The sequence below is a fragment of the Ascidia mentula genome, chromosome 5 (assembly GCF_947561715.1).
Source record: "Ascidia mentula chromosome 5, kaAscMent1.1, whole genome shotgun sequence".
Classification (NCBI taxonomy): Eukaryota; Metazoa; Chordata; class Ascidiacea; order Phlebobranchia; family Ascidiidae; genus Ascidia; species Ascidia mentula.
The window spans coordinates 4,570,388-4,588,150 of record NC_138570.1 but is presented as its reverse complement, the minus strand read 5'-3'; the positions used below and the strand labels follow the sequence as shown (position 1 = coordinate 4,588,150).

Below are 17,763 nucleotides of genomic sequence, written 5' to 3'. Positions count from 1 at the left end.
GATTAAACTAGGTTCCAATCCCAAGGTGTTAAAAACAAAAAAAAATGTATAAAGTCACTGTTTTCCACTTGGGTTCGAATTCAGTTTTAAAGAGTAGGCTATAAAGACTGTAGGCCTTGTCACCAACCTATTGCCATTAGCAAAAATATAGGCAATATTTTAAGATGCATGTATAGAGTATTGGGATTATACATGCGAGAAGAGTTTTCAGTGACGTAACTACAAAACCAACTTCTGAAAGCGGCTCTAATGAGAAAGTTAGTTCTTACGTCTCGTATCAATCAAATCTACATTTCTTTTCCACGCAACTGGCTCAAGAAGTTGTTCTGTGCCGTGACACCGCCGTAGTTGATTTAGCAAACGAAAGCCCCTCCGGCTTAATGAGGGGGGAGCAAATATTTCGATTTACGGTGAAATGAGCGTAAAAAAGGCTCCTGTCATCCTAAGAGGGTTGCTCAATTGGCCGGCGATTCCACAGAAACGAGCCTTCCGAAAAATTGCGGCAAAAAACACAAACAGGTCTCAGCTGTAACGCTAAACGTCCGCGTGCCTGATCGATGACACTGCTGGAATTGTGATGTCATAGTGCCTTCTGTGTCGCGTGTGCTGCCTTGTAATCGCTGGTGTTTAAACTCTTGTGGGGCGAGAGCTAATCGTTTTGACGGCAAGAAAATACCGTGCCACGGCCCATTGAAAGCGGCCGTTGATAGGTCCTGCACGTGGGCCCTGAAGTGGCCACGCGGCGTCGGCGGGCGTCGAACGGCAGGCCCGCGGGGGCACATCGCTAAAACAACACACAGATTGGGAATTATTTTGACGGCCGGCCGAGGGGTTGGTAAGTTGAGAGGGCGTTAATTGAAGAAGATATACCGGCGTGTTTTGTACATAGAGCGTCGCCGTTGAACAACTCGCTTAGCCACGGCTTTGAAGTGCTGGGTGGCGTGCCCCCGGCTGTGGCAAAAACTAGCCCACCGCCTGCTTCTGTGTGGCCCAAGAGGTTCCACGCACCCCCTGATGATCCGAGGGTGTTAAAACTACGAAGAATGGATCCGTTTATTCCTGACCGATGCGTTATAAACATGGTCTCGTAACCAAAACCCGAGAGGATTAAATTCGCGCCGCCAAACTTGCTCAACTTGTTACATCTCCACCTTGAAAAGAGGACGACCAAATTTGTTAAAATTTTGTTGGGCTTGTTCGCTCTGCCGTAAGTTGTGGGTTGCGCTTTGATTGTTGCGAGTCAAGTGCTTGTCGAAACTGCTACCAATACGTTTGATGGGCAATTTGCGTTACAAGATTAACTTGTCAGATTTGTTGAAATGAACTGGCAATCGCAGCTGTAGGTAAGGGAAGCTAGGAAAAGAACGACCCAGTCGCTATACAATCTTCAACCTTCTGAAACGTTTATTTCGAACGGATGATATAATATGTATAGAACATTTGTTGTTGAAAGGAAACATTGTCCAAAAAACAAGTGCTTGATTCTTGCAGTTTTTTGCATAGAACAATATCGCCTTAAAAATATTGCAAAATAAATACACAACAGCTCTGAAATATCGACTACTTGAAGCTAAATCAACGCCCCGATGTCAGAAGGCTTTACCAAAAAAAACGTGTACTTATAGCTAGGAGAGACCGTTGTATCATAATTTATCGATATAAGATCCTTACGATGACAATCCGGGCGGCGCGAGAAGTGGGAATTCTCCAATCACAACAAGCGACACGCCTGAATGGTGTTACGCTACGCCTCATTAGCGTCATCGATGACGGAGCCGGGGAGATGGCTATCGGATGACCCCGGAATATCGGAGCTTGGTCAGAAGAGCAGGATTCGGCGGACCCTGAGGAAATTAATCCAAAGCCCTTCTACCATTAGCGCCTGATCCCTGTTGGGCCAACATGTGATTATCGACTGCCAGGGAGCCGGGGGCGACTTTGAACTTGATCGCTGGCCGCCTCGGGTCCGCATGGGGGAGCTAATTCGTTGAGGAATGTCTCGACACAGATGGGTCTTAACGTAAAAGGTCCGCGCGAGCCGTCATTTTGTCGACCCAGGTTACCTTAAAGCTTGATATCTCGTCGTGTCGGTTTATAGCAGGTAGTTTGTTAAAGTGTTGCAGGTTTTACCAAACGCCGTGCGGTTCGTGCGTTTCGTGCGGTTCGTGCGGCACTCCATCTGTTTAGACGTAAAAAAGGAAGACAGGAGTTTTTGTCTGCCGCCGCTCGAAGTTGCACAATATTAGTTGCTTTGGGAGTGATCAGCGCTTTTGGCAAATTATCAGGCCTAAATTATATTGAAATTGCGCTGATGTAATTCGATAAGTAGTGACAAATTGTTAATAAGTGCATTTCAACCTTTAACCCTCGGGCCAATAAATTTTGCGTTTTATTGGGTCGGGTAATAATGCAAGTTTCGTAGAACCTTTCTTCAAACCTATGTAGTCGAAGTGGTCGTTAACTGGCGATTGCAAAACGAACAGATGACAAAATGTGCTTTATGCAAACGAGCAGATGGCAAAAACAAAAGTTCTTTGCCTTGTTTTCATCATATTTAAATTTGAATGATTATACCAATGAGAAATATCATTAAAAATCTGTTATTTTTTGTCAATTGACCGTGTTTTTCTCTTGGTTCCCTTCTTGCCGCGAAATTCAAACCGACTCCTCGAATTTGGGCGAGACCAATGCCAACTTAATAACCCCGTGCTTGAAACAACTTTACCGGGTCCCGACGGGCGCTTAAAAACCTGCGCGACGAGCCACTAACCGAATCTCGCACGCCTGTCAACAATTTCACACTCCACCCTATAGGAGAAATTGTAGAGATTGATGAGCCTTGAATCTGACGCCTTCACGGCCGCCACTGATTGACAGGCATCAGGCAATAATTGTAAACGACGGTTTAATGGCGCGGACCGAAAGAAACCGGGAGTAAAAATAATGGGGGTCTAATAAGCTTTCGACGGGAAAACGCGGTTAAATTTTAACGATCCATGCCGTGAATTTAGTATATTTTGACATTTAGAGATTTCCAGTGTTTGAAACAGATGTCAATCAAGGTGAATATGGTTACCGTTGGAAGAAATTTGCGCACCTTTTGCGTTTAGCGTGACAATATGTGGAATGTATGTAAACCACCGTTAATTGGAGAATTACAATATAAAATTACCTTTTATATTGTAATTCTGCAAACGTGAAGTTTCCACCTGCGTCACGCACAACAAGTAGCGTTAGAAAAGGTCGATTTCGGAATGAAAATATGGAATGTTGTTACCGTTAATTGGAAGCACATTCACATATTTGGGTGCTCGATGCACCAAACGCGATGCGACTCGATATTATGAATCATGAAGCTTTAGAAGGAGTACACCCCTCTTTGTGGGAAACTTTTTAATGGCAAGAAATTGACTAAAATTTGGGCACAGCATGCTCTTCGTATGGCATACTGGGGTACATACATTCCCACAAACACGTTCATTTGCAAATTTATTTTTTAATTGTTGTACAGATAAGTATGCAACGTTATTATAAATGCCAATTGATATTTTTACCCACATTTTTGTGTAAAGCTTTCTTTACTAATGATGTTTTAATGTACGAAATTTGCAATTACAAGGGGCAATTACTTTCCTTTCAGCCTGTTACAGAATTACAAAGCAGTGAATAAGTCGTCAATTACACACAGTTTCTTGTTCGATAAAAAAATTCGTGCTCCACCCTAAGGTGCAGTGACAAACCATTATACACATGGATACACACCAGACTACGTGGAAATCTTTCACAAAATGGGCGCCTGTGTATAAGCATACACGGGCCAGCGACCATGAACAGAGAGAACGCCCACCGAAGGCCGGAGAAAAAGGTTTCTTGAAGCTAAACGCAGCCTGGGAGAGAGAACAAGGGAGATTATTTTTTGGTCAGTCATGTTTCAAGAAGTTCGCTGAACTGTTGTTGACGGCAGTGTATTTCCTGGAGAACCAGAATCTTGAAGGTGCAGCAATTGTGTTGTGCTTAGGTGCATTGGATAGCACATTGTAAAAGCACCAGTTAGATTTTCAACAACCAAGTGTAACCGCAAGTGTAAATGTTTTAGCAGCTGTTGTTTATTAAAACCAATTTACTTGTGTTTTTAACTGATTTAGGCAGGACAGACCCATGTACTGCCACATATTTAGAGGATAATATTGTGACAGTTTTGTCCCCTTTCATGTTTAAGTATAAGTGTAACTAACTTACCCATTGTTGCTTGACCAACAGTTGTAATAACGACAAGTATAATTAATGCAGTCGTTGAGGTAGTTTTAGCAGAAATGGTATAGCCGACCCTGCACGACCAGCCTGAATCAACTGGATCAGAAATCACTTCAAAAATGCACCAGACGAGGCCCATGCCACCCCATCTGCAAGGTCAGGAAAACATCTCGTTCAGCATCAACCAAATCCTCAGTCCTAATTCGGACGGGTCACCAATGGAAGACGATAACAGAGACCACTATGCGTACAACCCCTACTGTGAAAACAAAAACAGCAGCAATCATGACAAGCAGAGAACTGACAACGGCAACAGTGGGGGCAGTTTTGGAAACGGCTACTTCTATCCCCAGTTTGGAAACTACTGGGGTGGGGATTTGTACAACGGTCAGTACTACAATGGGTGTCGTATTCGCGACTCCTCGTTCTACTATCCAGGCTACAACAACCGCAGTTCCGGGCTTTACGGTCACGAATACCCCGCACATCACCTTTCCTTCGACAACGCGAACTCTCAGAAGCTTAACGTCGACGCCACAATAAACAATTATGACAAGGGTGCCAGCAACGCCATAGCCGACCACAACAACAGTTGCTATGGCTACCCGTCCCTAAACTCGTCCGATTCAGGGTCACCCGGAAACAGCCATCAGCAAACCGAAGGCCCCCGAGGCAAAGGGGGCGACGAGCCCGGCGGCCATTTTCCGACCTACAGCACTTGTCGTTATCACCATGAGGCAAACGCAAGTTCTAGTGAAGTCAAACGCGGTGATGACGTCATTAACTCTGGGGGGTGTGCACACGAAAGGACAACCGGACAACACGCGGGGTACGCAGGCGCATTTTCTGCTGCTAAATGCTATGGAAGCTGTTGTAACGGCTATGCGACAGCGGCCGCACTGCTTTCCTCAGGACTACAGCCGCCATCCTGCGGCGTTTCAGGGCTTGCGGGACCGGCGCTTTCCGTAAATAGCTCCCAAACAGCTCTAAACCAACAGGCGGCTGCCATGGCTGCAGTGGACACAGCTGTAGCCGCAGTGTCGGTCGGCAACGGGAGTTTAATAAGGATGCCAACTCACCGGCAGCTTTCAAGACCCTCCCTTTTAACCTTTCCTTGGATGGAAAGCCGAAGAGAGCGGATTGCACGTGAGTAAAGCATTTCTCCACGTTAATTTGCTTGGGTTCGTGAAGCAGCTTAAAGTCCCCGAAGAAGTCTTTACTCTCAGTACTCCTTGAAAGCATGCATTTTCAAATTCAACGTTAAAACCATGTGTTGAAATATAGAGTAGCTAACACGTCAAAATTTATCGATAAGAAAACCTTGATGTGGGAGGCCAGACATCAAGTTTTAATACTCTACTACTTCAGCACAATTTGTGAAAGAATTTTAGATAAAAATAAGTTTTAAATTTTAACCAAATTACTCATAAGTGTAATTTACCAAAGGGTGAATTCCTATTGCGGACCATAAACCACGATTTCAAAACATCGACCTACATGAAATGTCATTTACTGTTGCCCGACACAAAACGTTTGCACGCACAGGCATATTTAAATTGCATGGATCAAATGAATTGTTTTGAGCATCGAAACACAGAGCACCGATAGAATTCCCACAATACAGTATTTGCAAAATATTTCAAATAAAAGTTAATTTTAGTATATATATTCCCCACAGATAAATTGCTGCGAAAGATATTTTCCCGTCCATATAAGGTCTCACCGACTTGAATTCGGTTGATTAACGGTTAACTTGAACCCAGTAAAGTGCCTGACAATTCCGCCAAGCTTTGAAATCAGATTCATCTCTGTTTGGGTGTTAAGCGATTATGTTGTAATGGTTGCATAGCCTTAAGCGTATATGTTACACTCTGGTAGAACTTCTCGATTACGCGGTGTATGAAAGAAACTATTTGTGATGGACTAAAGATGAAACCATTAGTCGTCACACAAGCACACAATAACAGTTTGCGCAATTTTTAATCCAAAAAAAGCATTAGCGAGTATAAATGAGTAAGTCTTTTGTATTTAATGATATTCCGAAGTGCTTTGTTTTGTTAGTGTTATCAGGAGACACAAGTGACTGTTTCTGTTCAGTTGTCGTTGATGTGACCAAAATTCTCATTTTCAAAATTAAAACTGTGTTCCCCCAGTTATGTGCGCGAAACTGCCCGAGACAAAGATTGCCACTTACTAAAAGCCAATAATAAGTTGCACAACAACTTTAGCGCATGGTTTCAGCAACGTACGTGGGTCATTGAAACCGCTGGTAACATGACTGACCCCATCTTTAACCTCGTTTGTTTAAATTAAAAGACGGAAAACGCTCAACAAAGGTTGCCCACACTTGAAACTCAAACCAGAGTCGCCTCCCATTTATTATTAATGACAAGACCGTGTTGTTTACTAGGGGAATCTGCGCAGAACTCCATAAATTTGTCCCAAAATCATCCAACAGTTTAGTAACATTTTACAGTGTGTCTTGATAATAAATGACGTCCATCTTACCGGGTTTTGAAAGCAGCTGATTTGTGCATGTGTCCCAAACCTCTTCCGTCAGACCCCTTGTTTGGCAAGGTTGGTGCGTTTAACCGCAAACTTCCAACGCACTCGTTGCCCTCTCCTTGACTGGCGCCATTTTGTCTCGTATGTTGGGGTGTTTATTAGAACTTGGTAATGGGGTTGGTTCAATTGACTTGTGCTGTTTCGTGCTTCTTTTTGTTGCGCTCTTGGTCTTTCTGCGTGGTTCACATTTCAATTTTGTTTCATAGAGACTGACTCTCACACCAAAATGAGCCCAAAAAGGTAAAAATATCGCGAAATTAGGTTTTGTACACACATCTGGATTATTTTATTTTTGACATGTCCTGTTTGTGCAAGTTATCACGCAATCCAATGCATGGCACTTTAATCTATGCTTAAGATATATGTTTTTGTAAATGTACTTAGGAGTAAAAGAAAAAAAACATAAAATATTCAGAAACAATAAAACTATTTGTTTTTCTCCAAAATCCTTTGAGCAACCAAGTAAGGACTAATAACACCCCACCAACGTACATACAACTCTAAAACAAACTAACTAATGCTTGCGGCAAGTTTGGGTATTAATGGACGGTTTATGGATCTCGTTTAGGCGGCAAACGGCTAATCAAAGAACGATTTGTGTGCGAAGGAATTAAGCACGTTCTTGTATATATGGCCGGTATGCGTTGTGTGGACATAAGCGATACGATTTAGTGCTGTGATCTTGGCGAGTGTCCGCCAAGTTTTTGTGGATTACTTGCCTGAAATGTTGTATTGCGCCAGCAGTTCGTGCAGCCCGAGCTTTGATGGGCGGATAATCTGGCGTGGAGTCATGCGGGTTGGAACAATTAGCCACGACTTATTGGATCGAACTCTGGTGTCTCTGCCTGTGGAATGCCGATTATTTGTGTCTAACATACGGGATTATTGCTCAAATATCGCTGAAAAACCGGGTGCACGACACCTCGTTGCGCAAAAAGAAGAAATTGATAGTTTACTTTTTGAAAGTGGGAAAGCAAAACACTTGATTTTGCATGAGACTTTAAGTTGAAACATTTCGTGTAGTTTTCCTGAGGCCATTTCGTCTCGTGTGTTACAAAAACATTTGAATATTCCAAGTTGTACTTTTGGTTTGAATTTTTGTTGAAAATTCACAAAACAAGGCCCCTATGTCACAATGGTGGCCAGTGCTGTTACCCCCAAAATAATTATAGGACAGAAGATTTAAAGATTTCATAATTTCGACAAGCAAACTTGCCCAGAAATATGTAGGTCTCATTTTTTACATAAATCGAAAAAGAACTTTGTAATTGTGTGTTTAGTTGTGTATAACACAGAGTTTAACTTTCAATTTAACAACACATTTTGATTGCAATATATTTCCTTAAATTATGTCAACTAGATGCCAAAAACGTTACTGCCAAATATGTGTCTTGTAATTCTGAGAATAAAAAGACTGGCCCATACTGTTATTAACATTGTCATGTTTGAAAAACGTTTCGGGAAGAACTTATGCCATCATCAGTTTGAATGACGCGGTTAGTGTAGCTCCATCATTATAAGGTCTTGTAGTTTTTACTAAAAAGGCTTGTGTCCATGATTGTTTGGGTGTCAAGTATTATGATTTTAATACCTTATGTTACACTGACGTTTCCCAACCAATGCACTATGTGGATAAATGTTGAGCGGAATTTAGTGAGAATCAATGCATATGGCAGCAACATATGGTTTTTAACCATTGTTTCTCATACCGGCGTAACAAGTAAACCACACAAATGCTACATCCCATCCATTTCCCTCTGTGTTGCATTGCCCTTGGCATTTGCTTCTGATGTTTCGCCGGGAAACCGCAGGGCGGACTGGGCGGTTCGATTGAGCCCGAATGGCGATAAACACCAGACCGGCTTGTACGGTTTGGCCGGTTGGTTGCGGGGCCCTCTGGAATGTTGCGCTTTGTGGGAAAGACTTTCACTGGCCTTCAGGATAACGAATAATTGTGAGGATTTATTTACGGCCTGCGCTGGATTTGAAACAATAAACAAAGCGCGGGCGGTGCGCCGTGCCAGTAGTGTTGTGGCTCTTGTGGTGCTTAGTTTCAGCGGCACACTGGCACCAAATGACCTTGAATGCATTCTGAAATGGAGCGAGTCAAGATTCGAAACACACTGTTACGTTTTCGGTGACTTATCAAGTGAAAACGTTACCATAGCGTTTGTTTTGGTCAAATTAAATCAAACTATTGCATTGACAGCACAGACTGTTACATTATATGCCTAGTATAGCCTACCAAAAACTTCGCGTTTAAACAGACAGATGTCGTTAACAAAACTGTTCCCTCCCCACTAAAAAAATTAAAAATGTTTACTCCCCGCTTAAACAAAATTAACACTGAGTGTGATTTCTATGTTGCAGTGACGCGGAGGATCGGGCATCCCTACCAGAATCGGACTCCTCCGAAGAAAAAGAAACCCCGCACATCGTTCAGTCGAATCCAGATCTGTGAGCTGGAAAAGCGGTTTCACCGACAGAAATACCTCGCCAGCTCGGAGCGAGCCTCGCTTGCCAAGAACCTTAAGATGACCGACGCCCAAGTGAAAACGTGGTTCCAAAACAGGCGAACGAAATGGAGGTAAAATTGCAAAAAAGGCGTTTCCTGTTACACTAACCTCAAAACAGCAATTTTAAAATTTGTAATTTTGGGGGCTCGAAACTTTTGGAGAAAGTTTTAAAATTATTTCTCAATCAAAATTACACCACAGTTCGGCGCGTTTTATATATCAGTATAAAAACGCCATACAACAATAATATACAAAAACTCACGCGGTTTGTCGGAATACAGCGGCAGTGTATATTCCTAAAACCGTTTGCCCGATCTTCGCGCATGATTTGTTTATTCATCAACTTTACGGGATTCGCCCTCACTTTGTCAGGTGTAAATGGCGCATCATGCTTCAACCACAAGTAAACGCGCTAAAGAAAAAATGTCGGACTGATATATGGCTGACTTAAAAAAAGCTTGAACACTAAACTGGTCGTTTTTTCGGTAAAAAAAAAACAATAACCTGCACGTTTTGTTTAAAAAGAATTTGTTTTTTCAACGGAAGAAACGAACAATTTCGTATTAATCATGTTACCTGGTAATCTAAACCTAGTTTCAGTTACAATAAGGTTGTTGTTCTATTCTCCGTGTATAATATCGTTTAAGCTATTACTCGAGAAAATAAACACAGAATTGCACAACTACCGAACTCCTTAATGGACATTAAGTCATATATCCCAATCTACACCTTCGATTCCCCACATCTTCCACACTAACAGTGGTAAGTACAGATAAGCTGGACGTTGAAATTGAGTTGATTTACGAGGTCGCAGAAAGCAATTCGCAACATCAATATTTCGCCCGGTGCAGAATGACTCAACATACCGGCGTAAAGGAGGATGCATTCTTTAGATATCGCAATTTCCCATGCCAAAGACCTTCCGTTCAAACTCCCTCCTACGTCAGTGGATAACCCGAGTCACTTCGTTTGACTGTTTAACGTCAATTAATTTAAAGGTCCGCGTGGGCCTCCCGTCGGTCGTTGGCTTCACGCCGACCCTCTAAAGGCCTCAAGGCGAGCATGGAAAAGCGCCCAGATCAATTTTCTTGGCTCTGACTGTCAAAACAACGCCGCATTTCTTGTGTATTCGCCGAGCGACGCTTTATGGGGCATTTTGTAACGTTGGAGATGTTTTGAAAGTAAGGTCGTTGATTTTAGGGAGCAGCGCCGTTGATCTATATTTAGAGGTTTTCAAATGTCTTTGTTTTGTCAGGCGGACGTTTTCAGAAAGGATCGTATTTTGGCGCACAAAATGATCTTCTGTAAACAAGTCTGGGGACACTTTGTTCGGTGATACTGTCCATGAAGATTACATTGCTATTCTTGCCGTTTTTGAAAGGGGAAATATGGGCATTTCTTCTCCATATTGTAGTAGTACATTTATAAACGCTAGATTCACAAAATATAAGTTGTATTCGCGGATTAATTTCCGTTAGGGATGTTTTACAACAAAAGGGCATTTTTACGTAAAGGGGCAAACCGACCGCCATATATTTTCCGCTATTTGTACACAAAAAGCCTACGTATCCGGCCGCAGGAAATGGTGGAAAACCAATCTCATATCGAAAATAAAAGCAAGATTTACTGCACAGCTTTTCGCGAAATCGACCACGTCGGACTCGTAACCAGGCTGCGGGACACCGCAAATAAACTTTAAAATGCGCCTCAAGCCCCGGTCTGTTTTTACGCCGACGCAGATATGGCACCCGAGGTGGCAGTGTTTATACAGCGCGTTGTACGTACCCCCCTTTCCTTGAATCATTTTTGGCCTGCTGCAGGTGGGGTACCACAAGTGCTCGTATAAAGTCCACGTCCATGTTTGCTTTCCAAACAGCACCGGCGTCTCGCGGCCCAAGACAATGTTACTGGAGTTAGTCTATTTTTAAAGCTCAATTCTACAGGAGGAGTGCATCGGGGCATCGCAGATGTGAGTAGGATTGTAAAAGATGGCAAACAGACCGTCAATACCGGACGTTCCATTCAACGCGGGCGGCGAAATCGCGTTTAACTCTGCATTTTTCATTGCGAGCGTCCAAATGCGCTTATCAATGGCATTTTCGTTAAAGGTTTCTTTAAGTTAGGTGGAGTACGGTTTGGTAGTTAATAACACATTTTTTGTCATGTTCTTAGCACCCAAAGTTTTTGCTTTTTCCCGTCATGCATTCTTACGGGTTAATGTATTTTAAACACGTTTGAAAGCGGTCGTAAGGATGCTGCTTACGAATATACAATTAGCGGCCATTTTTGTTGATTCGCCTCCGATCTATTGTATGATCTCCTTTGCGACAACAATTTGATATTTTTCGGTTGTTTACGTTTTTGCATCTCAGCGTCAGTTTGCTGTCACGTATAGCAAAATGATAAAAGATGTCACACATACGCGCTTGGCAAGGAATTTAATATTGCTTAAAATACTCTATTAAGGCGTGTACCAAAGAAATTGCATGTGAGTAAAGTTTTTTAATCAAGGCAAGTCGTTTTCTCCAGTAAAAATGTCCAAACACCGAACACTTCTTTCGTTTCTGGAAGCAAATCCCTCATCTCTCAGAAGCCACAACACCCGCGCGAGACAAGTTGACACGTTCGATAAAACCGCCAACGATTTTCTTTTAAATTCGACTCAATAAGCGGTCGACGATGTCAAAACCCCATAACGATCGCGCGAATCGCGAATATATTAAAATTGAGATGATAAACTGTATCGGATATAAGCTGGCAACATTCAGAAACTGCTGGTCAAATCGTGTTGTGCATTATTCATAGCAGTAATGACGTCCCGTCAATTTTTGCTGGCTGGAGCCCGTCACTTCAACAACACTCGTCTGCTGTTGCCAATAAAATGCTTGGATTTGATCAAAAAACGAAAAACATAACAGTGTCGCCAATGCAATTAAATAATCCCTGGTTTCGTTGAAATATATTCTGGGGATCAATTTACACTTATAGTTCGTGGCGACTTCGACGTTTGCAATGTTTTAGTTTTATTATGACGTCATAGAACAGACATTTACATACATCATACATGAAAGGAATGGAAAGCGTTGTATTTCAAAATATTAATTAAGAACCTTCATGGAAACGGTTATTTTTGAGCTTCAACTTTCTCATATTTTTTTGTTCCAACCGTTGGTCTCATGGGAAACAAGCAGTTCGTCGACATTTGCCTCATCCGATTAACGTCGAACTTGAAGATTAGAAGTGCTTTTTTGCCGTCATTGGATTGGATCGTTGTTGTAATCTCCTTGGCGTCGACGCTTTGATATTTCCGTGTTGTTTACGTTTAGTTGTCAGCGTATGCCGAGGCGGGGAGATAGCTAGTTGAAATTTAGCTTAGAGTAAAACATCAATAACTTCATGGTCTCTAATAAACTACTAGTAGGCAATTTCTCCCTGTTAATATCAAAGGGATTTGCGTTTAGTTAATAACGTTACTGTAGTCGGAAATCAATATGCAATCATAAAAAAACGGTTTGGAACATTAGGAATTTTGAAAGTTACGCACTTGTTATCGGCCTTACTTGCAACAGTTGGACGCGGGCACGTTTAATTTATAGTTCATTTAAAATTGTACAAAACTATTAAATTATGTACAAAACGGTAAGCCAAATTATAAAGCACCAATTTTTGCTTTCGTAGGAAAGACTATCAAGCCAATTATTTTTATGGGTATAATGTTCAGATCAAATGACCCCAGCTCTGCATTCCGCATGCACAGATAGGCAAAACGAGACAATAGTAGTAAGTTTATGCATATCAGCAACCTCTCAAGGTTATCGCTAAACCCAGAATATAACGCAGAAACAGTTCATACCGTGTCATATGATAAGAAAGGTTCGCCTCCATTTATCAAAAAGGAGCCTCTATTCAGCTTGGCTGCAATGCCACTGTATATCGGATAGAATATGAGGTCGCCCAGTAACTTCTACCAACCGGACCATCATCCAAACATTGGATATCTCTCTTCTCCCAGCTTTCTTCGTAATCGATCGAACAAATAACAAAACAACTTATTTTCAGCGCCCTTAATGAACACCCCGGTTTTCCCTCATATTGGAAAAGGGTTAGCAATATTTTTTTAATTGGCGATAATTCCGTGCGCAATCCGCGCCAATTCGCTTTGCATCGACCCGCCACGGGACAAAGAGCATTACTCAAAAGCGACCCCTTTCCCTGAGGGCCCAATCCTTTTCCTATGCTACAAACACCAAGCTCTGACATTAGCCGGGACCTCTCGTTCAAGGCGAAATTTCATTCTCAATTTGGCCGTGATTATAACTTCATTAAATATTCCCTCGCCCTTGTTTCGCAAGACGCGTTTGACAAACCGCTGCAGCTTGGAGTTTTTAATTTTGCTTTAATTTGCCGCGCCTGATTATGAGCGGGGCGGGGGGGGACTGGAGATAAACGCGTTAACGTCAGACAGATGAAACGCGATTTCCATCCCAAAACGCACCTCCATGATTCCGCATCGATTCGAGCTGCTGGCTGTCCGACGTCGAGCACGCCGACGCGTAGCAAATCAATTGGCCAACATTAGTGGCCAATAAAGGCCGCATAAAAGTCAAGTGTGCGCGGACGAATCAATTCGCGCCTGTTTGTTATCGAGTTTCGTCGTAAGGCCGCGACCGCCCCGGCGTTGGGAAACGAAGCATTTCATTTGCGAACTCTAAGGGGCGGGAGCACAAACTGCCGAAAGATTCACGTTGCCAAGGGACCTCTTTGGCCCCCGGGCCAACTCTGTGAACGTAGTTAACTCGCACTAGAGACGATTAGCGTATGGCCCATTTTCTTTCAAATGTGAAAATATCGCGAGAATGGAAGTAGTTTCGAAGGAAAAGTTTCACTCCCCTTTTGATGTTAAAATCTATGAGGGGGAAATCGCTGGTTAGACTTTTATTTCGCCAAAAGTATGACAACTGCTAAAATGCGTCCAGGTTACGAAATACCGTTATAACTTGGGGCTGATAAAATCATTTTGCTAACGTTGCATTCCGCCATTTTGTTTCATCTATGTAGCAAACGGTGAAATTTCTTTTAAGGCATCATACAGACAATACAATCCCTAAAAGCGGATAATATTTCATATGCGGATTATATATCTACATACACAGCACAAACCGCTTATTTTCCTGCATCTTTTTATTTTCCGGATGTACCGAAAAAAAATTTTTTTAATTCCACTCGACCCACATTTTCACACATAATTTTTCGGGAAAAATTGACAAAGTTTGCCTTTGTGAAGGCGTAAATATCGTCAGAATATCAATGCAAGTTTATTACCGTCACCATTCGTACGTTTGTTGGCATAAAAAAATGTATGACGCAAGTTCTTCCGTTCCAGGCAATGACTTTGAATCAAGTTTTTCCGCTGGCGTTGGCGATAGAAAATAAAAAGTCTTTCGCGAAAAGTTGTGACTCAGAAGTGATTTAGTTTTTTTTGCTAACTCACGGTGGTTTTCCAGGAATGACTAGATTCGCCACACAATGCACGGTTTACTGTTGGTCTCAATTCGGTGTCTGGAAGTACAAGGAAATCCAGTTTGGGTGCACGAATATGTAATCCAGCTATGCCTTGGCGAAAGGTAAAAACACTTGTTCCAACATTGACAAAACAACTGTCAGTCCATTCAGTCTTTGCCGTGACCCGGGCGATGCGCCTTGCAATCGCAAAAGCAGCTGCTGACCGCCATTCGTATCACTTGGTATGAACCCGACTCGTCGGCCGACGGGCTCTTCAAACGAAGATGTCTATCTCTTGCCCCCTTAACGCACCCCCCTTATCCCAGGTGCCGAGTGACATCGTGACTGTATGGGGCTTTCGCCGGGCTTGGGCGCAGCTGTACCGGGCAGACGGTGTTGTTTTTGCCTGGGCTTAACGCTCACGCGTCTTTTACAACGCCAAATACTTTCCCGCCCTCCGGCGATGAGCTGTTTTTTTCGGTTCGGGGGTGTTTTTGAGTGTGGGTAAAGGGGCTTCGACCCCACTGGGTAAGCTCCGCTCGTTGAAGGAGCACTTTACGTTCTACTTGCGGCGTTTTTGTAAAAGTGGCGGCTTTTTACGCAACGATGTTCTTCCTGTGTTTCACTTCAGAAGCTGTTTACTCCCTGGCTGGCATAGCAGCAACGGTTCGGAAAAAATATGTCAAAAATTGCCCCCAAAAGATGTTTAGAAAGAAAAGAAGTGCTCTTAACGTTAAATTTGCCACGTCTTCATAATATTTTGAATATTCCGCAAGCATTAACTTCATCCCACGGCCGATTGGGATGGATGTGCAGAGAGACGAATCTCGTTTCGATAAGAATCGTTTTTAGCGCTTCGTAAGTTCCGCGCAATTGCCTAATTTCTTCTTAATTGGCCGTGACAAACGGCTCGCGTTGATTGCCCGAGCTCCCGCCTTACACGTAAGCGAAAGGTCAAGTGTTCAAAGGGTTTTGGGCATTACCCATGTGTTGATGAAATGGGGACCACATGGTGTGCCATGTCTACAATTCTCTGTGGTTGTAATTTCTGCTTACTAGAAAAATTGATATGGTCTTGAATTTTTACTTCCGTAGGTGGACACGACAGATTTTGTTTTTATGTGTTTTGGTTTGATTTCTTAATTTAGTTGTGCTTCTGGTGTCAAAATGACAAAACATTTTCAATGCGTTTCATGGATTTTGTTACATTAATTTATCTTGTTATAATTTCAAAAGCTGCTTGACCAAAACAACAATGCGGGTTACCCTTCAGCTGCAAAACTTTTTAAAAGCTCATTCTTTTCGTAAAAATAGTAATATCACCCTTTAGTCGAATTCCGAAGCTTTATTCCAGTGTGGTCCTGACACCATCTTCATAACGTATCAGCGCAACACCTGTTGTGTGCCTGCAACCATAATCCGTGACATATTCAGTATAAAAGCATTGGGGGATGCGTGACAGCAATGCGGTTATGACGGCCTGGCATACGGACTCATGAGGTACACGGCAAATAAAATGATGTCACGGCCATTTACGATAAATCTGCGAACACCTGCTGCCCCCAACATGGTGTGGTAATATTTTGAAACGATGCTTTCACTCTGAAACCCGATGGCGTCCCTTTTGGTGAATATGTAGCGTGTTTAAACGCTGGGAGATATTGACCCCGGGTCGTTATCGCGCCATCTTGTTTTGCCTCGACCAGATTCGTGTCACGCGCCCGCGAACAAATTTCACGCATTTTAAGAGTGCTGGTTTGACGTTCGCTCGCGCGGTATACCCGCTATATGCGAATCTTTCACAGAAACAAATTAGTCCGGATCGTTTTGACGCAGTATGAAGGTGATGGAATCTTTGTGACGAATTGTGTACGGCGGGGTGTGGATAATTAATGACCTAGGTTTAAGTCCACATTCTGCTGCTGGTTCTGGTGCAAATTCACCACCTGACAGTTCAATTGTTTGGTGGAAGCAAGGTTAGGACGACCTACAGCAAAAAAATAAACTGTCGGTTAAAAAGAATATTTCTAGTAAGGAATATGTGGATTTAAACCACAATTCATCAGACGATGACAAATATACAACTTATGACCTTCTCAGTATAACAATACATTCGCAAAGCACATGTTTAAACATCAGCATGAAGCTGGTATAATGTAGAAAAGAATATTCGCCCCACCCATAGGCAAGTGCTTTGTGCGAATGTGACGACTTTTTTAAACAGTCTCAACGGCCGGCTGGAAAATTGCCATTGAAGCCGTTTTTACCCAAAAATATATCTTGACTGAATCGTTTTTTTTTCTATGTAGGCGTCAAACCACAGAAGAACGAGAAGCGGAACGACAGGCAGCTCAACGACTCATCAGCCAACTTCAACAGGAAGCATTGGCGCGCACTCCGATTCCAGCACCAGACGCCATGTGTCTACGCAACGCCTCCCTCTTCGCACTTCACAATCTCCAAGCTCGGCTCCAAAACGCCTGAACGTCATTTTAAATAAAAAGGAAAAGAAAATTACGTCCCGTAAATCTATGTGAAAACCCCAGGAAAATGTGTAAACCTCACGAGCGCCTGCGACTTTGCGCGCGCGTCATGGAAGTGTAACCTAAACATCTCAGCAATTTTGTACAGACGCCACAAACATTCTGTTCAGCCCTGAATGGATATTTTTATTTGAAGGAGTTTTGTCACAGAGCAATTGTTGTATTTTGCCGTTTTATCGTAGTGGTGTCCAGTGGGCGCAGTTTCTGGCAGCTTGGATGCCGAAAACTGCATTTGCGTCGTTTCAAAATGGTTTCTCTCTTTTTTTTTGTTTCACGCCTTTGCTATTCTTCATTCCCGAAATCGTGTTCGCAGAGTTTCACTGTTTACACTTCGTTCCCTTGTCGGCTCTTTCATTTTGTCTTCACTAAAGTTCATTCCAAAA

At 42.7% G+C, this 17,763-nt stretch overlaps 1 protein-coding gene across 1 annotated transcript; it reads left to right on the top strand.

The window, feature by feature from the left end:
- The first annotated feature begins 4,373 nt into the window (after positions 1-4,373).
- Positions 4,374-17,321, top strand: LOC145902003 (uncharacterized). The gene is made up of 3 exons (XM_082989837.1): positions 4,374-5,400; positions 9,190-9,406; positions 17,147-17,321. Exons 1-3 carry the CDS (start codon positions 4,374-4,376, stop codon positions 17,319-17,321), a joined length of 1,419 nt encoding a protein of 472 aa, XP_082845963.1.
- The last annotated feature ends 442 nt before the right edge of the window (positions 17,322-17,763 follow it).